General features: G+C 42.7%; 1 protein-coding gene across 5 annotated transcripts in view; it reads left to right on the forward strand.

The window, feature by feature from the left end:
- The window catches only part of AP3B1 (adaptor related protein complex 3 subunit beta 1), a 210811-nt gene that overhangs the window by 70535 nt on the left and 115772 nt on the right, over nucleotides 1–24504 (forward strand). For all 5 annotated transcript variants that reach the window (XR_014787618.1, XM_084833384.1, XM_084833385.1 and 2 more), the window contains exons 13-14: nucleotides 113–245; nucleotides 6320–6429. Coding sequence is in view for 4 of the 5 variants with exons in the window: in XM_084833384.1 (XP_084689510.1) it covers nucleotides 113–245; nucleotides 6320–6429 (243 nt within the window). In the remaining variant the exon portion in view is untranslated. The remainder of the gene's footprint in view (nucleotides 1–112; nucleotides 246–6319; nucleotides 6430–24504) is intronic.

Genomic DNA, 24504 nt, shown 5'->3' on the forward strand with positions numbered 1-24504 from the left:
TACTCACATATTCACTAATTCAAAAGACTGAGTATAGTTTTCAAAGAGCATTATTCCTCTGTTAAACTAATAAGGCCAATGTGTTGACAACTGAAATTCCAATTTTCTTCAGACCTATGTGAAAAGCCAAGATAAACAATTTGCTGCAGCTACAATTCAGGCAATAGGCAGATGTGCAACCAACATCTCGGAAGTGACTGACACATGCCTTAACGGCCTGGTATGCCTGCTGTCCAACAGGGATGGTAAGCTAATTGTTCTATTTTATGTTTTGAGTGATTGATAGCTTGTATTCTCTGGTGGTATTCCCAGATCGAAATGGATTAGTATATTGAATTGTGGTGTGTTTCTGGACAAATTGTGGCATTGTTCTATAGTTCCTGTTTGTAGCTCTTTAAAATGATTTCCTTTTTTCTTAATTATTAGCATGGGTTACTGTCAGTGCACAGTTGATACTGATATCTGAAATTTCTTAAAGGACAATAGTTAAAACCTGTAGAATGTTGTATCTTCACATAGAACATAAATAGTGAGGGTTTTTTTTCCCCAGTTGCATTTAAGTGACTGTACTGCAGAGGGTGCTACAAGCAGAGAAATGTGGGGGTTTGTGTGTAAGTGGCTAAATAAGAGTGCATATCAAACAGTTTCAGTAGTCACCAATAAACTTGTGAACATTTCATAATTTATTTTCCTTTAATATACAGAATAGGAAAAATTACAGACACCTATAAAACCTCAAGATGCAAATATCGTGAAAGCCAATAATATGCAAATCTTACCCCAAAAATGTGTATGGTTAAAATCCTACAGAAGGAAAAAATGTGGTAATCAGATATGTTTATAGTTTCACCAAGTGTCCACTTAAGTTGTGATATTATTTTTCACTGAAATTAATACTTTTCATATTAAAATGTCATTGATATATTCAGTTGGATTGGTCACTGCCTTTGACCTGCCACTTTTACCCTGCAACTCCATTGCACACATGGGTCTGGAATCCAGGTTCTGGGATAAGCAACTGGGAAGGGAGTTGCAGAGGGAACGCAAAGGCCAGGGCTTGGATTAAGTATCCTTCACACCTCTTCTCTCTAGAAAATCAATGCCTTCTGATGCCACATTGCAAAGTAAAAGTGGTGGCCAGATTACAACAGAAGATGTAACAGTTAGGGCTGGAACTAAGCTTGCCTAAGACTGTAGTCTTGAAAGGATGCTAAGAAATGCATTACATAAATACAAATAAATAAAGTCCCTGGATGTAGAGAATCTCCCCTACCCCTCTCTGGTACCTTTTTCCATGAGTAGGGGGTGTGAAACTGTTTTCCAAGGATTGTTCCCAACTTCGCAAGATGAGGATATAAGTGCACATTTCCCACTTTCTTGTATTAACTACTGGATGCAACGTTAAGTGTAAGGAAGTGGAATTTGGAGGGAGAAGAGTGGGCCAGGGCAAGACAATTACTTACGGAGGGAAATTAGTATATATTAGTAACATATGCTAAGCTTAATCTATTCTAGGAGTTATTCAATCTCATAGCACAACTCAGTTTGAAATATATTAAAAGTACACGGGGTATTTTAAAAATGTGTTAGTAATAAGGAAACACCGTGCTTTCCAAAATGGTCTGTACTGCATATCGTTTTGGAGTAAAGTATTTGGCTTCACTGGGTGTATCCATTATAAACTTCTTCCACAATTCTCATTTTGATAATGAAGTCCAAATTAACCAGTTTTTCATTGTGTCCAGACACTAAATGTGGTGCCTTCAAGATGTTTTGGACTAAAACATCCTGCCCTAAACTATGGTTCATTTTTGGTTTGGGGAAACAAGCCAACTTCAAAAACCACAGTTTGAAGTTGGCTTGTTTCAATAAATCATAGTTAAGGCTAACCAGTATGTCCAGGTTCAGACACAATGATACACTGCAGTTAGTGAAAAAACAGAAGCAAAAGCTTGTGGACTCTGCTACTGCAGCTGCAAGAAGGAGAAGAGGAAAGTAGGGGGCTGATAAGCCTGAGGCTGATTCATGTAATGGTGAACATTTAGCATTTCATCCAAATAAGGTCAGTGAGTTTTCTTGTGTTTTAATGTAGTTACTGTATTAATTATTCATGAATTTTCTGGTCAAGCAAAGAATTGCTGCCTGTCTACCTGTTGAGATCTTTCATAATGCACTCATGTTTTCTACTTCCTACCATCCAAGTGTTTGTGCTTTGTACTTGTGAAGCCTCTACTGATAGTGATACCAGCTTACAGTGCCTGACAATTCTTGATGGGTGTTACATTGTCCTGGCTTTGGATTAGTGTTGGGAAGATACATTGTTACTCAGATAATATAGAACAGGGGTCTCCAATCTTTCTGGACCCTTAGGCACATTTGGGAATTTGAGAAACAGTGACCTAAAAAGGTTGGGGAGAGAGAAATAGCGAGGCTGGGAGGGAAGGGGAAATTCAAGGCAAGGGGTTGGAGGGGAGAGAAAGAGCAAGGCTAGAGGCTAGAAGGGGAGAGAAAGAAAAAATGCTAGGGACAGGGAAGGGAGAGAAATAGTGAGGAAAGGCATTGTGGGGAGAGAAAGAGCGAGGCTAGAAACTGGGAGTGGGGAGAGAGAAAACAAAGGGGAAGGTCTTTGTGACCAGAAGACTGAGTGAGTCAAGAAAGCAACTCTTTCCTTCTCTGCCTGCCACCTGATATGCAGCAGGTTCAGGAACCAGAAGGAGTACCTGTTGTCCTAACATTTTTCAAACTATTCTATAAAAGCATCTACTCACCTGTTTACTAGATGGCAATGTAAAAGCTTAGTGATATTAATACCAGGGGTCTAGAAATTACAGCTGGGCTTGGTAGCCAAGGTTTGGTTTCTCCTAGCCAGCTGTGAAGTCGAGTCCCACTACGATGGTGCAGCAATATTACATGCATTTGTCAACACAGATATTGGGCCTGTTCAGACATCATGCTAAGCCATGATGGTTAGAGTTTTTGAGCTAGCCATCATGGCTTAGCATGATATCTGAACGGCGTTTTTCCCAACCATGGTGGTTGGGAAAATCACAGACTAACCACGCTCACTAACCATTTGCTGCAAGATGGCTAGTGGGGTTTATCATGGCTTAGCATGATGTTTGAACAGCCTCTGTGGTTAATTGACAGCTGCCATAGAACTCCATGGCAAGAGCAGCCAAAGAAGAAGTAGCTGCTCATGTCTGAGTGGCAGATCTCTATGGTCGAGATCTGCCTAGCAGCAAATGACACGGCTGCTGTGAGCCCGCTGATACGCTGCCCCTGGCAACAGCCCACTTGCATGCCAACAAAGAAGCAAGCATAGAGCTGCTGCTTGCAGCCGCTTGTGCCAAGGCCCACCACCACTATGGGCACGGCCAGGTGCGATGGTGCCTGTTGCAATCTGACTGGAGAAGCAGCATGGACTCCAGCACTATACCTGCAGTGGCATAAATGGTCAGCAGAAGCGATTCCTGATGGCCGTCTGCATCCATTTGTGCTGCAGGGGTCTGTTGAATGTGCTATGCATTGGGGCAGCGGATTATGGCAGTGAGCAGTAATTATAGGCCTCCAGAATGGGAAAGATGGATCTCAGACTGTATGAGTCTATGCTGTGGGAAGTGCCTGGGGGCCATGTGCCATAGCACAGAGGGAAGCAGGCTGCTGCAGTGCCAAGCACCAAAATGACCAGCAGCACCAAGCATCAAAATGGCTGACAGCACAAAGGCCGCCGGGATGCATGGCTGCCCATCCGGAGGACTGTGGGCTCCTGCGGGATGGAAGGTGGCTAGAGAATGGTTAGTCTAATCATGTTGAAGAACATGGTTACTTGAGCGTATGGCAGTAGCACTTTCAGTGGTTAGCGGTAACCACCATGCACCATGGTTAGCCTAAGCATCCTCCCCCAATGTGCATCTGAACACGGAGTGATAGAATTGATGAAGTTTAACTCGGGCTGCAACCTTATACATACTTCTGTGGGAGTAAGCCCCATTTAACTTGTGTAGGATTGCACTGCCAGGCGTTATGTAGGCTGATGAACACATGACATTTCTGCTTTATTTTTTAACCTGTGCTTAATTTCATAGCTTTTGATAGGGTTTTTCCCTTTCAGATTTTTAGGACTATTCTTTTTTTCCCTTCAGACAAATATATATGTTTTATATATGGTCAAATGTTAAGCAACATTTACACTTTTTAACACAAACAAGAAAACATTTATTTTGGTTAGTAAGACGCCTATTCTAACTATCTGTCTTAAGACATTTTACACAAAACTGAAGTAATAATGGCCAGTTTTTCAAGGAGGAGTTCTGTAGGACCTTAAAGATTATTCTTCCTTAAAGACTAAACTTTATGTGCCATAAAAAGCATGACCTCAATCCTGTGCGTAGTTTACCTGGTAGTAAGCTCCATTGAACTCAGTGGTTCTTAACTTGTGAATGCATAGTTCAACTAGTAAACTGCATTGGGTTTTAATAAAGGATCTTCAGCCAGCTGAAATGCAACATTTAGCTTTTAATTAAGCCCTTTTCAGGTTTTCTCCTGAATGCATGAGGGATTAAAGTGGGTAGAGGGCCAAGGCCATGCATGCTGACCTCATCCCCTATGTCTCTGGGAGTGCTGGCCCCACCCCCTTCTGTTCAGACCTTGTAGGTTCAAAAGGGATTTCTACTTGTGTTCACTGTTCAGTCTCGGGCCTTGCTTTATCAGGGTCCTTGATTGCAGTGTTCCACTCACATTCAAGCAAATGCAAGTAGAAGACCCTCATTAATCCCTCAGCGTTGGGGTGAACACCTGAACAGGGCTATAGAAATGCAAACAATATTACAAAGAAGTGTTACCACTTAAACTGCTAGCCTGAAGTAGGAATTCTATTAATTCAGAAAAATGCTTTCAGTTATTTCAGTGACTGGAAGGGTTACAGACCAAAAGAGAGGATCAAACTCCGCCCTCCATTCCCCCAGCCTTGTTTTTAATTGGAGTTTTTTGCTTGCTTCAGTTGATTAGCATAGGTAAAATAACTGAATGAGCATTTTTGTAGCCTAGATCAGCTTCCTCTATCTCCACACTTTTCGAATTTGAGCTAATCTATCACAAACAGTAGTATAAACTGGAAGCCTCATTATCACCTCATTCACTCACCAGAGGAGGGAGAATTATTGCTATAATTACCCTAGCGAGTACTTTATGGAAGCCTGATTAATAGTAACAAATATCAAGCAAAATATCTTGCTTTTTTATTAGAAGGATTACAGTAAGTACACTGTTTGGTTAAACTTTGACCAGGTTACCATTTTCCTTTCAGCTTAATTCTTGCATAAGAATCACAATGTGATTTATTTACGGAATACTGTAAATGTAATGCAGTGGCATAGCTGACCAGTTGTGCACTTTTTCATAAAAGCACCAAATTTACACTACTTGTGGACTAATGCATAGTGGTCATATTCAGATATGGAGGCGTGTGGTATTGCCCATGTATATTCATGTGCAGACAATCAAACTTTGGTGCTTATTAGCTTGATCAAACTTTGAATGTTCATTGTTATGGTAGCTAAGTACTTTGTTGCATAACATGAGTGTAAACCTCTGAACAACCAACCTATTTAGGATATTCATTTGCACTTCCTGAGCACTGGTATACTCTAATGACCTGTGTGCTTAATTTTAGAACTAGGGTAAAGGATGCTAAGTAATTAGATACTAAATTATTGATAACAGTTTTCAGAACATGGCTAACATAAATCAATATGACTTCATTTTTCAAATGTTTTGCAGATGATCACCAAGCTTTGATTATGGCTTTTGCATTGTATGTTTCAAGATTTTGTATTTTCAGGCCTTCAAACATATAGCAGAAATTAAAGTATTAAAACTGAGTAATAATACACAAAAAAGGAAGTAAATTGCTTCTATGCGGGTGGAATTTAAAGATTTTCAGGACCAAGCCTTTTTCCCCTTTATGGCCCCTTTATTTTCTCGAAGGGACATGTCTTAGAATTTGAAAACTGATCTACATCTGATGCTAAAAGAGATATTGAACTGGTTTGCACATAACAACAACCCATGGGTTGTTTAAACCATGGGCTGTTGGGCACAAACGGGAGCATGCACGCTGCCTCTGGCGTACACCTCACTTCCACTTTCAGTTAACAACCTATGATCACGCGCCCCCCTTCATAGCTTGTTAGCATAGTGTCCAAACCCAGACTCTCTGGGTTGTGATAATATCTGACTTCTCGTAAATTGGCTGTGGTACATGACAAATTTTATGGCACTATAAACCTTTAAAATTGTGAATTCTCTTTGTCTTTACCAGAAATAGTAGTTGCTGAAAGTGTAGTAGTCATTAAGAAACTGCTGCAAACACAGCCAGCGCACCATGGTGAAATAATTAAACGCATGGCCAAGCTCTTGGACAGTATTACTGTGAGTATTTATAAGATTCTGACTCTTAGTTACCCAAATAATATTTTGGAGAAATCTAGACTTGAAAGAGTAATATTAGGATGTACAGTGTGGGGACAAAATGTGTCTTGACTACTTTTGTGGATAGATAGTGGGGTAATGTTTTGTCTCACCAAATAGTTTTGACTATGTTAAACACCTTTTAAAATGAATACGTATACTGTATTGTAAACTTAAGCCACAGTTAACTCTGCCCATAGTAGTATCAGCATAGTTCAGGTCTGTTTGATTATGTCATAATCACATTCCAGGTTATATTGCAACAGAGTTGCATTAAAGTCGCATGGGAAACCTTGTGGTTTTTATCAAAGCAAAACAAGATGACTTGGTAGTATGATTCAGATGTTTAGGGTTTGATTCTGAAATGCTCAAACTGGATCCCGCTGTGAAGAGTAACAATGTATACCCAAGTGTATCAAGTTCATTTCATTGTTTTATGTATCACTACATCCAATATCACTATTGGATGTTTTGTGTGACAAACATTAGATCTTGTTTGCTACTTGTTTAGATACCCATTTCCTTCAATGAAAAATCTAAATAAAATTGAGTGTACTTCAGAGGGCTTTATCATGAAATAAGGTGAGATATTGAAACACAATAGCTTTCAAACAGCTGCTTATAGTGATCTATAAAATCCTTCTAGATGTCTGTCTTTGACTGTTTTGGAAAACTAAGGTTTCATTGTGTTGTTTTTTGCAGACTGAAGTTTTGCATTAACCCAAGTTAATGGGTTCAAATAGTAGCAAAAACTGCTTTCTGACACAAAGGTTTGAAAAGTGCACTTAACCACTTGCTCAGGCTACATAGAATATAAAATATCAGACGGTGCAATTTCCAATTCTGTTTGGCCTTTGAGAATAATGCAAAGTAGAGTTATATAATGAGTTATATAATGAATATATTATTTCCTGTGTTCTTGTAAATTCAAGGTCCCCACTTATACAAAACTGGAAAAGGCAGTGAAGGCCTTAACACAGTGTCATACCTTGTTAGCTGTCTGTAAATTATTTAAAATACCATGAAAAAGGTACATAGATTATATAGAAGCTTTTACATGTTCAAGAGCTTGGAAACAATGGCTTATCTCCAGAATTTGCTTCTACAGAGGATTTGGCTAGAGATGCTCCCACTAGTGGAAGGGGTGTGTATCTTTTGCTGATTACTCCCTCCTTCTGCAATGGTTTGTGTCCTCCGAAAATCTGCTCTAGAGACCCTCCGGACCATATTTTCAGAGGGTGCAAGCAGCTGCAGGGTTAGGGAGGTTCAATAAAAGTCTCCTTCCTTCTAAAAAATTAAAAGTCTTTAATGAGCTTCCATCATGCATTAAAAATGTGGTTGTTCAGGCAGGCATTTGGGGTGGGTGAGGGTATTTTAGAAAATGTTTTTATTGTAGAATTCTATTGTTTTAAACTGCTTTATTGTATGTTGTACATCGCCCAGAGTGGCTGGGTGACCAGCCAGATGGGCGATTAATAAATTTAATAATAATAATAATAATAATAATAATAATTCCCCCTCCCCACTTCCACCACTGAGATCTTTCCACTGGAACAAACATCTTTTGTGAACAGAAGTAATCCTTCTGTTCATGGAACACCAAGACTTGGTTCGCATGACATGAGAACCCACTATGGTTAGTTGTCATGTCATCTGAACCTGGAGCATTTTCTGCAGGGTGGCTTATTTTTCGCGAACAAGCCACGCAGAGAACCCATGACTTGTTGTGGGGTTGTTCATACCCATGGTGGATTGTCATGCCGTCCGACCCTGGTAGACCGATTTTATCGTGGGCTGCCCATGCTGCTCGCTCTTGGCGAACTTGCCAGTGACTGCCGTTCTCCTGATGCTGAAATGGCACTTTGGAACAAGCATCACTTGTTCCCCGACTTTTTTCTTCCATTGCCTCAGAAATGTGCAATTCGGGTCATTATTTTTTAAAATTATTATTTTTGTTGGTCTTTCCCAAGTGCACACTTAACAGTTCTCCGATATGTGTAGTGTTGTCTGGTCAATTTTCTTGTATGTTTCAGCTGTGAAAGGGAGCAGGGAGGTGGAGTAGGTAACATTTAAGAAAACTGAGAAAACAAGGTTGCATATAGGCAAAATGTGTGCAACTTTAAAGGCTAGGGAGTAAATGGAAGAGAAATATGTGCTCTATTACTACAGGCATGCAAATTTCCCCGCCATTTATATTGCACAAATATTCCCGAGAATTGGAGGAGGAGGAGGAGGAGGAGACTTTAGAGGGTGTCAGAACTGGACAGAGCAAATGGGGCACCAGCAGTACTTACATCCGACCTCCAAATGGAGTGCCTTTTACTCCATCCCATGCAACCACCTTCTCAGTTTCTTTGTTTTTTAAACTGTCAGATAACTGCAGTAACTGTTCTGAAAAGGAGCCACCAAAAGCGGGAAGTTAATATCTCCCCTTTCTGGAGTATCTGGAGACTTGGGGAAGTGTTGAAAAGCTCATTCAACACTTAAAGTCCATTCAGCACTTAAAAAGTGGAAAAGTCCATTCAACACTTAAAAGTGAGAGGATCGCATTGCCAAGTCTGGATCCATATGATGTAATACTGATGTTATTTAAAGGAAAAATAGCTGTTTCAAACTGTTTAAAATTTTTGGATGTTTTAATTTGTAAATTTTATGTCACCTTGAGTCTTTTTTTCAAGAAGGTGTCTACGAAATTTAATAATAACAATTATAATACCGTGTTCATCAGTTCTGTAGATATATTTTATTAAAATGTTTTACATGGCAGTGGATTTGGCAGATTTTAAAAGTATTATTTATTGATTTCTTAACTGCCTTTCAAGACTATAGACTTCCCAAGGTGGCTTACAAGCATATTAATAAAACCATATTAAATATAAACCATTTTAAATAAAACCACTTCCAATAAACTTCTATTGAAAGATACCTGTCAGCAGTGAATAACTTAAACATTTTTGATGAAGGCTAGGGAGAACAGATGAGTTTTGTGGCTACTCTTCAAAGTAGCCACAGATGGGGTGAGCTGTTTCTTTCTCTCCGAAATTCCATAGTGTAGGGCCCATTGCTGAGAAGTCCCTGCCTCTAATGCTCACCGACCTTACTGATCTTGGTGTTAGGCCTGGAAGGAGACCCTCCGAAGATTATCTTAAATCACGGGCAGGTACATATGGCTATATGAAGTCCTTCAAATAACCTGGACCCCAACCATTTAGGGCAGGGGTGCACAACCTCATGCAACCCTCGGCCACTCCCCATGCAGACTGCAAAGCCAGAAGCACTCCAGACATTTGTTCCTGCAGCCCAGCTGATCCACCTACCAGCTTCTTCCCCAGACCCTGCCCTTTCTCCCAGTAAGGAAAAGCTCTTATCTGCGACCAGACTTTTCCCTCCTGGGGAGAGGAAGCAAGGCCTGGGGAAGAAGCTGTTGAGTGATTCAGTGTTCCTTATTTCTGAGGCTTGTCCTGCAGAAGATTGTCCTGAGTAGGTATGCAGAGGCTTGCCCTGCTTACTTGGGAATAGACATGCTGCTCGTGCTTACTTCTAAGTAGACATGGCTTGTTTGGGATACTCTTTGTAAGTGCTGCTCAGTGATTCAGTTGTGCTTTCTTATGAGTAAAAAAAAGTTACCCACCCTTCTAGGGGTGGTGGGGAAACTACATGCCCCACCAGTGGCAGCGTGTGTGTGTATATATGTGTGCGTGCATGCGTGCATGCATGCATGTGAGGCCCATGTTCCCTACGCAGATACTGGATGCAGGCCTTGGACATAAAAAGGTTGTACACCTGTTTTAGAGCTTTAAAAGTCAGTTGGACTCAGAAATGCCCTCTCAACCAGTGCAGCTGGTACAGGATTGGTGTAATGTGAGCTGACCATCTAGCCCCAATGAGAACTTGAGCAGCCACATTCTGTACTAGCTGAAGTTTCTGAGTCATGTTCAAAGGCAGCCCCACGTAGAGCACTTTACGGTAGTCCAGAGTGGATGAGTCCAGGTCCACTTTCCCTAGGTAGGATTGCAGCTGATGTATCAGCTGAAGTTGGTAAAAGACACTCCTGGCTACAGTTGCCACCTGTGCTTTTGCAGTCAATGATGAATCCAGAAGGACTCCCAAGCTATGAATGTGGTGCTTAAAGGGGAGTGCAACCAGGTCTGATGCCAATTGAACCTTTTTATTGAGATGAGCAGAATTTCCCACCCAAAGTACTTTCATCTTGTCTGGATTAAGTTTTAGGTTGTTCACCCTCATCCATTCCAAAACTGCCTCCAGCCACCTTTTCAGGAGTTCCACAGTTTCCCTGAGATTAGTTGGTGGAAATAATAGACTTTGTTGCACAAGACTCTTGGGACTGGATCTAAACTAAGAGACTTAAACTTAGGTGCCTTGAAATCAGTGAAACCTAAGTTGGACTAACTCCAGTGCAATCCTGTACGTGTATACTCAGAAGTAAGCCCTATTAAGTTCAGTGGGTCTTACATCCAGGTATGTATGGATAGGATTGGAGTCTTAGTCTGGAGCCAGCCTTTAAACTTGACATAGTAACTAGCCTAGGCTGAATGAAAAGGAAGATCTGTCACAAGGCAGCATTTTCTGACTATGTTTATTTATTTACAACATTTGTATACCACTCCACATCTGAACAGATTCCAGAGCAGTGAACAACAAGAGATAAAGTGAACAAAAGATAAAAATGAAGAAACATATTAAGATTATTCTTTAAAAAACAGAGTACCAATAAAACCAAGGCTGGTAAACTAAGGAAGGCTTCCTGGAAAAGAGCTGTTTTCAGGAGGTGCAGAGAGCAACCCAGTGTTGGCACCTGCCTGATCTCCAGAGGAAGGGAGTTCTATAGGACTGGAGCAACCACACTGAAGCCTCTTCTCTGGGTGGACTCCAGTGGGGCCATAGGTCCACGTGGAACCACCAGGAGCATGCCCTCCGGTGACCTCAGTGACTGGGTAGGTTAGTAAGGGAGAAGACGCTCACTCGAGTATCCTGGTCCCAAGTTGTTTAGGGCTTCATACACTAGTACCAAAACCTTTAACCTGGCCTGGTAGTGAATAGGCAGCCGGAGCAGTTCCCTCATTAAAGGAGTTGCATGCGGAAAAGGGGCAGCTCCCGACAACAGCTGAGCTCTTGCATTCTGCACTAACTCCAGCTTCCAGAGCAGCCTTAAGGGCATCCCTACATAGAGCGCATTGCAGTAATCCAGCCTTGAGGATACTAGCGCCTGGACCACTGTGGCCAGGATTAGCCATAGCTGGCAAACCAGCTGAAGCTGGTAAAAGATAATCTGACCGCTGTGACCACTTGGGCCTCCAGCAACAGTGATGGATATAGGAGTACCCCCAGAGTACAAACCTGATCTTTCAGAGGCAGTGGAACCCCATCCAGAACAGGCAATAAACCTATCTCCCAGACCTGGGAACCACTCACCCACAGGGCTTTCGTCTTGCCAGGATTCACCTTCAGTTTATTGACCCTCATTCAGCCCATTACTGAATTCAGGCACTGGTCCAGGACTTGCACAGCCTGTCTTGATTCAGGTGTCACAAGGAGATAGAGCTGTGTGACATCAGCATACTGATGGCACTTGGCTTCAAATACCCCAATGACCACTCCCAGTGGCTTCATATAGAACTTAAATAACATTGGGGAAAGAATAGTACCCAGCAGAACCCCATAGTTCAATTACCAAGGGGCTGATGAATGGTCACCTGATGTTACTTTCTGAAATTAACCCTGCAGGTAAGACCGGAACCACTGTAATACAGTGCCCCCAATGCCCATCCCATGGAGTCAATCCAGGAGAATATCATGGTTGATGGTATCAAAAGCCGATGAGAGATTGAGCAGAATTAGCAGGGTTGCCCTCCCCCTGTCCCTTTCTCAATAAAGGTCATCCATCAGGGTGACCAAGGCTGATTCAGCCCCAGGTCAAAACACAGATTGGAATGGGTCTACATAATCAGTAACCTCCAAGGGTCCCTGCAGTTGTTTCACCACAACCTTCCCTAAGAAAGGGGTATTTGCAACTGGGCAGTAGTTGTCTAAACCCATTGGGTCCAGAGTGCGCTTCTTCAGGAGTTGTCACACTACTGCCTCTTTAAGGACAGTAGGAACCACCCCTTCCCGTAGAGAAGCATTCATCACACCATGGACCCACCCAGTCATACCCCCTCGGCTAACTTTTATTAGCCAGGAGGGGCAAGGATCAAGAGGGCACATGGTTGGTCACATTGCTGCAAGCACCTTGTCCACCTCATCAGGCTGCAGCAACTGAAACTGATCCCACAAAATCGGGCAGATGGTGGCATCAGACACCTCAACTGGAACTGTGCTAACTGTGTCAAGTTCACTGCAGAGATGAGGAATTTTGTCTTCAAAGTGTGATGCAAAAAGAGTGTTAACAGCCCCCGGACCACCTGAAAGAGCTCCACTGGACAGCTACTTGAGGACACAATGGAGGCAGAAAAGTAACCCTTCTTTGCTGCCCGCACCACCACCCAATAGGCACAATTATTGTTCTGTGCTCAGTCATCTTCACTTTGAGTCTTGCACCATTTGCACTCTAGCTGATGTCCAGCCTGTTTAGCTTTCTAGTATACCAGGGAGCAGAGCGGGCTCCACAGCACTGGCGAGGGCACGCAGGTGCAATCAAGTTGCTGGCCCTCCACATCTCACTGTTCCACAGCGAGACTACAGCCTCGTCTGGATCACCAGTTTTCTCCACTGGGAAAGCCCCAAGAGCATTCAGAAATCTATCAGATTCCATCAGTCTCCTGGGGCAGACCATCTGAATGGGTCCCCTATCCCCACAGGAGTGAAGGAATGCCCTAAGTTCAGATCTCACCAGGAAATGGTCTGACCATGACAATGGGATTACTTGGAAACCCCCCCCCTCCCCATGTTCAGATTACTCATCTGAGAGCTTGGAGCAAAACCCAAATCAAGTGTATGCCCTACTTTGTGTGTTGGGCTGATGACAAATTGAGGCAGCCCCATGGTTGTCATGGAGGCCATGAAGTCTTGAGCTGGAAGTTCCGAGCTAGAATGCCAAAGACAGCCTCGGCATGGAAGTTGAAGTCACGTAGAACCATCATCCTGGTTTCTTCCAACACCATACTTGAAACCAACTCCTCCAGCTTGGTCAGGGAGGATGCTGGGCAGCAGGGTGGGCAGTACACCAGCAGCATCCCTGATCTGTGTCTGTGGCCCAGTATCAGGTGCAACTCCTCAAGGCATGCTCCAAGATGGAGTGGTTTCTTGGTGAGGAAGATGGAAACTTTGCAAACCGTGGTGACTCCCCCTCACCTGGCTCTCCAGCCTATGTTGGTGCTGCACCAAGTACCCAGGTAGACAGAGCTGGGTCAGGTCAACCCCACCCAACTCGCCCACCCAAGTCTCAGTAATACATGTCACATAGGCCTTCTCATCCATGATTAGGTTATGGATGAGATCTAATCATTAGGAGTGCTGTCTAATTGCAGGCTGTTGTTGTTCAGTCGTTAAGTCGTGTCCGACTCTTCGTGACCCCATGGACCATAGCACGCCAGGCCTTCCTGTCCTCCGCTCTCTCCCGGAGTGTGCTCAAGTTCATATTCATTGCATTGGTGATGTTATCTAGCCATCTCATCCTCTGCTGTCCCCTTCTCCTTTTGCCTTCAGTCTTTCCCAGCATCAGGGTCTTTTCCAGAGAGTTTTCTCTTCGCATTAGGTGGCCAAAATATTGGAGCTTCAGCCTCAGTATCTGTCCTTCCAGTGAGCAGTCAGGGTTGATTTCCTTTAGGATGGACTGATTTGACCTCCTTGCAGTCCAGGGGACTCGTAAGAGTCTTCTCCAGCACCACAGTTTGAAAGCATCAGTTCTTCGGCGCTCAGCCTTCCTTATAGTCCAGCTCTCACAGCCATACGTTGCTACTGGGAAAACCATAGCTTTGATTATACGGACCTTGGTCGGCAAGATAATGTATCTGCTTCTTACTATGCTGTCTAGGTTTGCCATAGCTTTCCTCCCAAGGAGCAAGCGTCTTTTGATTTCATGGCTACAGTCACCGTTTGCGGTGATCTTGGCGCCCAAGAAAATAAAATCTGTCACTGCTTCCATTTCTTCCCCTTCTATATGCCAGGAAGTGATGGGGCCAGATGCCATGATCTTCGTTTTTTTAATGTTGAGTTTCAAACCAGCTTTTGCACTCTCCACTTTCACCCTCAACAAGAGGCTCTTTAGACCTCTTCGCTTTCTGCCATTAGGGTGGTATTGTCTGCATATCTGAGGTTATTGATAATTCTCCCAGCAATCTTAATTCTGACCTGTGATTCATTCAACCCGGCGTTTCTCATGATGTACTCTGCATATAAGTTAAATAAGCAGGGCGACAATATGCAGCCTTGTCGTACTCCTTCCCCAATTTTGAACCAATCGGTTGTTCCATGTCTGGTTCTTACTGTTGCTTCTTGACCCTCGTACAGGTTTCTCAGGAGACAGGTAAGGTGGTTTGGTACTCCCATCTCTTTAAGAATTTGCCACAGTTTGTTGTGATCCACACAATCAAAGGCTTTAGCATAGTCAGTGAAGCAGAAATAGATGTTTTTCGGGAATTCTCTTGCTTTCTCCATGATCCAGCAAATGTTGGCGATTTGATCTCTAGCTCCTCTTGCCTTTTCAAAACCCAGCTTGTACTTCCGGTAGTTCTCGGTTCACATACTGCTGAAGCCTAGCTTGTAGGATTTTGAGCATCACCTTGCTGGCATGTGAAATGAGCGCAGTTGTACGGTAGTTTGAACACTCTTTGGCATTGCCCTTCTTTGGAATTGGAATGTAAACTGACCTTTTCCAGTCTTGTGGCCACTGTTGAGTGTTCCAAATTTGTTGGCATATTGAATGCAGCACTTCAACAACATAATCTTTAAGGATTTTAAATATCTCAGCTGGAATGCAGCACTGCAAGATAGGCGGCCTCAGTGGATGAGCTACCAGGTACATGAGAGCTAGAGGAGAGAGGTAGAAGGGGAACAGTGTATAAACATCAGTGATCCATTCTGCTTTGATGCCCCAACCCCCTCCTCCTGCCATATCTCCTTTTGCCCCAAATCACTGGGATAGAGGCACCATCTCCATGGATCCCTGCATTTTCTAAGCCACACATCCTTGCCACACCAGAACTTCCCATAAACTCTCAACACCCACTCACAACTCAAACATTCAAATTCAATACAAAACTTGCATACTCCATTCATCCAATCAATTATCTACAGCCAACCCGACACAAGCACAGATGATAATTCATGGTATAACCAGCCACTGGTCACATAGAGGATGTCAAGCTTGTCAGCCCACCAGCAGGAAAGAAAATAAATTATCTCCCAGCGATTTGCAGCTACTTCTGCTACATCATACACACTCCATCTCTCACCTGGAGTGTTACAAACACTTCTCCCCCTGTCTCTCACCCAGAGAAATCCACTTCTAGCCACCACAGGCTCCCACCCTGGGCAGAAGATGCTGTTCTAGTCCACACAGCCCCTAACCCCTGTCTCTCACCCAGAGAAGGCAATTGTTGAAGATAGCTACTATCAACAGGAAACCCCCTACTCTCATCCAGGGAACCTCCCCCCCCCCACACACAACAGGTATTAAAGTAAACAAGCAAACACAGGCAACAAACAACCAAGTGTAGAGAAAGTGAGAGGTGCCCCCGTGACATCTGTAAGGGGCAAACCAAAGGGGCGCACCCCCTTTGGTGTCACCCCCTTCAGGGACTCCCCTGCCAGGGTGGCCCACCAGTGGCAGCCCACTTCCTCACAGCAGGGCCGCCTTGATCTCTCTTGGGCCTGAAGGTGTCCAGTGGCTGAGAGAAAGCATCCTGCTTTGGCCAGATGGATCCTCCAGCAGGTGTTTTCACTGGGTAATTAGTGTGAGTTCCCCCAGGAAAGATTACTGCATGTGGGGGTGGGCAGTTGGAAAGCAGTTGCAGAGCAGTTCTTGAAGTTCTTAAAATAGTAAAGTTGGAAGGGGCCTATAAGACCACTGAGTCCAACCCCCTGGGCCAATGCAGGAATCCAAGTCAAAGCATCCCTGACAGATGGCTGTCCAGCTTCATCATGAATGCCTCCAGTGTGGGAGAGCTCACCACCTCCCTAGGTAATTGGTTCCATTGTTGTATTGCTCGAACAGTCAGGACATTGTTCCTGATGTTCAGCTGGAATCTGGCCTCCTGTAACTTGAGCCCATTATTCCATGTCCTGCATTCTGGGATGATCGAGAAGAAATCCTGGCCTTCCTCTCTGTGACAACCTTTCAAGTACTTGAAGAATACTATCCTATCTCCCCCCAGTCTTCTCTTCTCAAGGCTAAACATGCCCAGTTCTTTCAGTCTGTCCTCATAGGGCTTTGTTTCCAGTCTCCTGATCATCTTTGTTGCCCTCCTCTGAACCCTCTCCAGTTTGTCTGCATCCTTCTTAAAGTGTGCCCAGAACTGGACACAGTACTCCAGATGAGGCCTAACCAGTGCTGAGTAGAGGGGAACTAGTACTTCCTGGGATTTGGAAGCGATGCTTCTATGAATGCAGCCCAAAAGAGCATTTGCCTTTTTTGCAGCCACATCACATTGTTGGCTCATATTCAGCTTGTGATCGACAACAATTCGAAGATCCTACTCGCTTGTAGTGTTGTTGAGCTACGTATCCCCCACCTTGTAACTGTGCATTTGGTTCCTTTTTCCTAGGTGCAGAACTTGGCATTTATCCCTATTAAATGTCTTTCTGTTGTTTTCTGCCCAGCGCTCCAGTCTATCGAGATCACTTTGAATTTTGTTTCTGTCCTCCAGGGTATTAGCTATCCCACCCAATTTTGTCATCTGCAAATTTGATAAGCATTCCCTGCACTTCCTCCTCCAAGTCATTAATACAAATGTTGGAAGAGCACTGGGCCCAGGACTGAGCTCTGCAGTACCCTGCTCATTACCTCTCCCCAGTTTGAGAAGTTCCCATTGATAAGCACTCTTTGAGTCCAATTCCGTAGCCAACTGTGGATCCCCCTGATCATTGTTTCATCTAGCCCACTTTGAGCTAGTTTGCTCATCAGGATATCATGGGGCACTTTGTCAAAAGCTTTGCTGAAGTTGAGGTATATCATGTCCACAGCATTTCCACAGTCCACAAGGGAGGTTATCTGATCAAAAAATGAGATCAGATTGGTCTGGCTTTATTTGTTCTTGACAATTCCATGTTGGCTTCAAGTAATCACTGCCTTGTTTTCAAGGTGCTTACAGATTTATTGCTTTATAATCTGCTCCAGAATTTTCCCAGGGATTTATGTCAGGCTGACTGGTCTGTAGTTCCCAGGTTCCTCCTTTTTACCCTTTTTGAAGATAAGGACAACATTAGCCCTCCTTCAGTCATCTGGCACTTCACCCGTCCTCCATGATTTCTCAAAGAAAGTTTCAGACGGTAGTTCTGAGAGTTCTTCTGCCAGTGCCTTTATTACTCTAGAAGGCAGTTCATCTGACCCTGGAGATTTGAACTCATTCAAAGTAATTAGGTGTTCCTTGACCATATGCCTGTCGATCTGAAGCTGCAATCCTGCCCTTTCAGCCTGTACTTCGCCTTTGCCAAGGGGGTCATAGACCCTCTTTCAGGAGATGACTGAGCCAAAGTAGGAATTGAGCACTCCTGCCTTTTCTTTGTCATCTGCTGTCATTTTGCCATCCTTATTTAATAGCTGAACCACCATTTCTTTCCCCTGTCTTTTACCATGCATTTTACTGAAGAAAGCCTTTTTGTTGCTTTTCACATCCCTCACTAACTTCAGCTCATTCTCAGCTTTAGCCTTCCTGACGCCATCCCTGCAATTCTGTGCTACCTGCCTGTACTCTTCCTTTATAGCTTGGCCTTCTTTCCACTTCCTATATGTGTCCTTTTTTGTTTTCAGGTCATCTCTAAGCTTGTTGTGAAGTCACATTGGCTTCTTTTGTTGTCTTCCACCTTTTCTTCTTGTTGGAATTGTTTGTAATTGTGCCTTGAGAATTTCCTTTTTAAAAAAACTCCCACCCATCCTGGACTCCTTTTCTCATTAGAGTCACTTGCCATGGAACCTTACTTATCATTGTTCTGAGTTTATTAAAATCAGCTTTCCTAAAATCCAGGGTATGTGTTTGGCTACACATGGCTTTTGCTTCCTTTAGAACCAAGAACTCAAGTATAACATGGTCACTTTCCCCCAGAGTTCCCATAACTGCTATTTTATCCACTAAGTCATCTCTGTTGGTTAGGATCAAGTCAAGGATAGCCGATCCTTCCTCTACTTTCTGTAGGAGGAAGTTATCAGCAACACAAGGCAGGGATTCCTTGGAGGGGCCATCTTTTACAGAATTTGTCTCCCAGCAGATATCGGGGAAATTGAAGCCCCCCGTTACTACTACATCATGCTTCCTTGGAACCTTGGCAATTTGCTTTTCAAAAGTTTCATCCTTGTCTTCTCCTTGATTGGGTGGCCGGTAGTAGACTCTGACCACCATATTCCTTTTATTCTTTGCTCCTTTTATTTTTACCCAGATGCTCTCGATAGGGCTACCAAGCTCATCCTCCTGTACTTCTGTGCAGAGATACGTATTTTTAACATATAGTACAACTCCACCTCCCTTTCTGTTCTTCCTGTTCTTTTTGAACTTCTTATGTTAGGAGAGATTCATATACATATATTTATGTAAATTTATATATCCAGGTTTATGTTGTTCATAGTCTCTGTAAAGTCTCATAACTGAGCCTGCGAAGTGCATATCTATGAAACCTCTGGCTCCTTCCCTCAACTAGAGACTTGTGTCATGTGCATTGCATTGTACTGTATTGTATGCTTTTAAATATTTGTATTGTATTGTATATTTTTAACTGTTTCTGTAGTGTTTTAGACTTCTAACTGTTTGTAATCCACCCAGAGAATATTGGTTAGTGGGTGGGTTAAAAATGTAATAAATAAATAAATGTATGATATCTGGTAGAATTGTAACACTAAAACACAAATGCATTACATTTCTTGAGGTAATTTATTTAGAAGTATTTTTCAGTTCTGCAGGCAACTTGAACTTCTATATTTGAAAATTCAATGTACCACTCAATTACTGTTCTTTAGCCCAATTTAAAATGATAGTTTGGGAGTAAGGTCTTAATGCAGCGTAACCTCTGGAACATTAGAAATAACCCCTTTCCCAGTGTATACTAATGACATCAGTCTTACCACATCTCATTTAGCAAATGTACTCAAGCATTTAAAACTTTGCATAATAGATGTTCAGTGCAACTTTTTGTGTTGTCACTGTTTTAAACCTGTTTTAAAATGCTACCGTCACAGTATTGCATTTGTTATATTTTGAATTAGATCAATTTTTCCATAAGATTTTGTCATGATCTATTTGAGTTTTTTTCTTTGGCAAACCTTAAGTGGGAATGTGCTCAGGTCTTTGTGGATCTGTGCAGCTGAATGAAGTATAGAATAAAACACCATAGGATACCTATATTGTAATGGCATGCCATTTGGAGCCATGTGTGTAGTAACCAGGCACATTCACTCAATGAATTCTATTAAGTAAAGCAGTAGTTTCTTTCTAGAGTGAGAAGCTTTGGTTATTACTAGTAAAACAGGAAATGTCCATGAGGCCAGATGCTCTGTGAGCACTGAGAAGCTCTACTTTATTGAAGCTGTGGAAAGGATCAATTAATGTTTGGATCTGTGAATCTTTAGAAAAACAGAAGCAAAAGCTGTTGTTAGTAGTGATGAACTTACCCCTCAGAAATCATAATTTCTTCATCGATTTAGGAATCCCTCCATCCAATCTTGGACAAAAGTCCTCCATTATTCTGAGATCTTGTTGTGTATATACAAATTGCTGTGAATGTGCCTCAACAAAGTTCATCTTCAGAGCTGTAGTATGGCATCATGCTATGCATCATAATGTCATGCATTACTATGTTGCTGTCACAAATAGATCATTCATCCTCCCTCTTCCCAGTCAACACTACAGAGAGTCAAAGCTTCAGACTATTAGGCCTTTACTTTGCTAAAGACTAGCCTTTCTACAAATGCAGATTCAGGGAAATTCTCAGACTGCCCCAGGCTCTGAACGACTAATCTGCGATCTCCAAATAGAGAAGACAAACAGTAGAGTACTGAAGTTGCTGACAGTTTGCCCATGAACCTTACAGCCAAACTTGCTTCACAGTGACGCCCTCCCTTAGGGCATCTTCCTCCTATTTTGGCTTCTAAGAGTGGCTATTGGTCTCAGTCCCATCCCTAACTTTTCCCACTTTGCCTTGCAACTCTCCCTAGTGTCTCTGAAGTCACACCCCTCCTCCTCCTCGGAAACTTGAGTTCTCACAGGGGAGGGAGGAGGCAGCGAATGGGCCTGGGCCATCTGTCAGTGCTTTGGGGCTCTGGGGACAGTTTCTCCCCCTGACTAGCTGTTCCAGCTCTGATTCAAAATCGGAGCTGGGACATCTCAGGGGGCTTGGACTCATTCCTAACAGTTATGTTCTCCCCTCTGACTGTTTTCATATGCCCTACTGTTTATCCTACTGTCGGTATGGAGCTGGTAGAATTTTTAATCCCTTTTAATCCTTTTTGAAAGGTGGAAATTCATACCCTGCAGCATTTAATTGAAAATGTATAATGACATGTAAAACTTGGAATGTTTTCTAATAACAGGGTTCTGCATCTCAAGGGTTTCTTGTTTGCTTCTGTTCATATGAGCCATTTCTCTTCACATGGACAATGTCTGGGTTTGCACGACACGTCAACCATTGTAGGTTGTTGTGTGAAATGAGTTATGGTGGGTTGTCATCTTATCCAAACATAACATAGACTGCTTCCTACAAGGTGGTTTGTTTTGGGTCAATAAGCCACTCTGACAACCCATGGCTTGTTTTAGGGGTTGTTTTACCCATGATGGGTTGGCGTGTTGGCCGAACCCAGCAGAGCCAACCCATTGTGGGTTGCAGTGATTGGGTACAGAGCCACACTGTAAGAGCAGCAAAAAACCCTGCTGCTCTTCCTGATCACACCAGCCTGAACTGCCTCAAGCCTCCCTCACCAATGACAGCCCCTCCAACAATGCCCAAATGGCACTTTGGGGAAGTGTCACTCATTCGGAGCAGTTACTGCCACCATTACTGTGAATGGGAACCTCAAAAAGGTTGGGGGAGCCTAGATCTCTCTTAAAAGGAGTTGTTGGAGGTTCAGGGAAGTGTAGAATGGAAGCAGAGCACCCACAAGTGTCAGTTCAATACTTAAAACCCTGGGGTCCACCTTGATAAGTAGGTGATCTTGTCCCCTTTTCCTGACCTGTCACTGTCAATATGTAGTCTTGCCTTGCCAATTTCTTTGTATGTTTCATACTGCACTTCCTTCCCTTTGACAGCTGAAACTTACAAAGGCATTGACAAGGTAAGGTTATATATATTTGACAGCTATAAGTGTGCACTTGCGCAGCTGTGAAAGACCGACCAAAAATAATAATTAAAAAATTACAAACACATTTGCACCAATTCCTGGGGCCAAAAACATCAGAAATACATATATTACATCCCCATTTGTGCAAATGTGAGAGGGTGTTTGGTGTTTTTTTTTAAAGCTGGGGAACAAAAACTGGGTCACGATCACAGTGGGGAGGGGACAGGCAGACTAGAGAGGTTCTGCCACACAGGACATTGGGATACTGGGTGGAGGGGGAAGGAGGGGGGGAACAACCCACAGTAAGCCCGATCATCTGTCGAGCGCACCCTGGGTTGTTCTGAAAGTAACCCAACTGTGTAGCTTATCCGCAGGGTGGGTTATCATGTTGTGCAAACTAACCCAATGACTGGGTTTGCATGACTTGACAACCCACCATGGGCAGCTAGCACCAAAAATGGAAGAAAAGGGCGAATAGAGTAAGCGTACCAGAAGCGGAAGGGACAATATTTGTTCCCTGACAATGTGATCTGCTCACTTTTGAACACTTCCCTGAGTCTCCAGCTACTCCAGAAAGGGGAGATATTAACTCCCCACTCCCCATTTTTCATTGCTCCTTTTCGGAGCAGTTACTGCTGTGGTTATTGCATTTCAGAGGATATGCACAAATCTTCTTGACAGTTTTTTTTTTAAAACCCTGAGGGTGCAAATTTAAATGCTGGGAAGTAAATGGAGGAGAAATCTGCTCAAATTTAAGGGCTTGGAAGTTGAGGGGGGCGATTTATGCACCTGCAGTAACTGCAAAAGCAGCAATGAAGCATGGGGGGAGTCAATATCTCCCCTTTCTGGACTTGCTGGAGACTCAGGGAAGTGCTGAATGGGAAGAAGACACTGAGAAGTGTCAGTTCAACACTTAAAAGTGAGAGGATCACATTGCCAAGAGGAGCTATTTTCCCTCTCACCCTTTTTGGTGCAGTTTGTTCACTTTTCTTCCCCATTTTTGGTGCTTCTGAATTGCGCTACTGGGTCTCTCCTTTCTCTTACAATTATTTCTCCCCTGGTCCTTCGCAGGTGTGCACAAATTAGCCTATATGCAGCCTCATCTTGTCAGTTTCCTTATATGTTACCTACTCCACTTTGGCACTTGCTTTGACAGCTTGTTTTTGTGGTGAACAAAAAGGGGTAGCAATTTGAGCAGATGGGGGCCGGGATGAGGAGACAAGACGGGTTCTACTGGAAAGGTGCCTGGAATATGGCTTGTCTCCTGACAGGAGTGGACCTTTGAGAATAAAGTACACCAGTGTTCCAGGGCCTGTACTATTTTCCTGGAGCCTGCCAAACAATTCGCAGTTCTGGGTTTGATCCATAACCCCCTACATGACCTGGGTCATACAAACTTCAGATAGCACCATCTTCTGTGTGACAATTAAAATCAATTGAGAACACATGCTTTACAATACTATGAAGCTGTTCACCTGTAACAAACACCGAGAGTCCTCTTTAAGTCTGAATGCAGGATGATGGGTTAATTGTGGATTGTTAACCATGAACAACCCTCGTTACGGCCAAACCCAGAATTGAGGGTTGTCTGGGGGTTGTTTTGTCTGGCTACAGAGGCAGTGGACAGGAGCAGTCAGAAATAGTCCACTTTAAGTGCTGCTGTGCAATGTTGGTAGCACTTCTGCCTTACATGCAGCTTAGTTGTATTTGCAGTGTAGGGTGTCCCCAAACAAACACAAATCATCTGTTTTCTTTCTCTCTTTTTTTAAAATATATTTTTATTTATTTTATCTTTATAAATAAAATAAACAATACCAAAATTACCAACAAACTGATAAATACTACAATTTCCCAACAATGCAATATTCTGATGAGGACACCACAATAACAAAAAGAGAAAGAAAAAGGAAAAGGAAAAAGGGAGGAGGAAAGGAAGTGAAGAAAAAAAAGAAGAAAGTTCTTTCCCCTTCCCTCCCCTCTCCCTCTCCCTCTCCCTCTCCCTCTCCCTCCCCTTTAAAGAATTAAGTTTAAACTCCAGTACCCCCCAGTCTCCGATGCCATTCTATTTTAAAAACTATTTCTATAACCTTAAGAATCTTACAGTTTAATAAACAACCTTACATTTCAATATCATCAATCTTATATCAAAGAAACAGGTCTACAATACATTCCCAGAAGCCATTATTATTATTATTATTAATTAATAGTAATAATAATAGTAATAATAATTAATAATAATAAAATATAGCGTTATATAATAATAAAATTTAATATAAACCTTGAACAGTAATATATTTTATACTAGATATATAAGTACACAATATACCCTCAAACAATAAATTTAAATACAGCATACCATATCTATTTTGAAATAAAAAATATAAAGAAAAGCAAGAAAAAACAAAAGATGAAAGAGAATAAATGAATATATGTATAATCATTTATCTTCTGACCTAGCCTGGATCATGTAGACTAAACCCAAACAGTTCACAAAGCTTGTTTAAAGATTCCAGTTCATGGGGTTGTAACAGAAATCTTGCACATTTTTACGTTCAGCCTTGTCTCTGCCATTTCATGATTTAGAAACTTCTTCATCT

This window comes from Heloderma suspectum, chromosome 2 (assembly GCF_057233095.1).
Source record: "Heloderma suspectum isolate Gila_16-S chromosome 2, 16-S_ref, whole genome shotgun sequence".
NCBI classification, from domain to species: Eukaryota; Metazoa; Chordata; class Lepidosauria; order Squamata; family Helodermatidae; genus Heloderma; species Heloderma suspectum.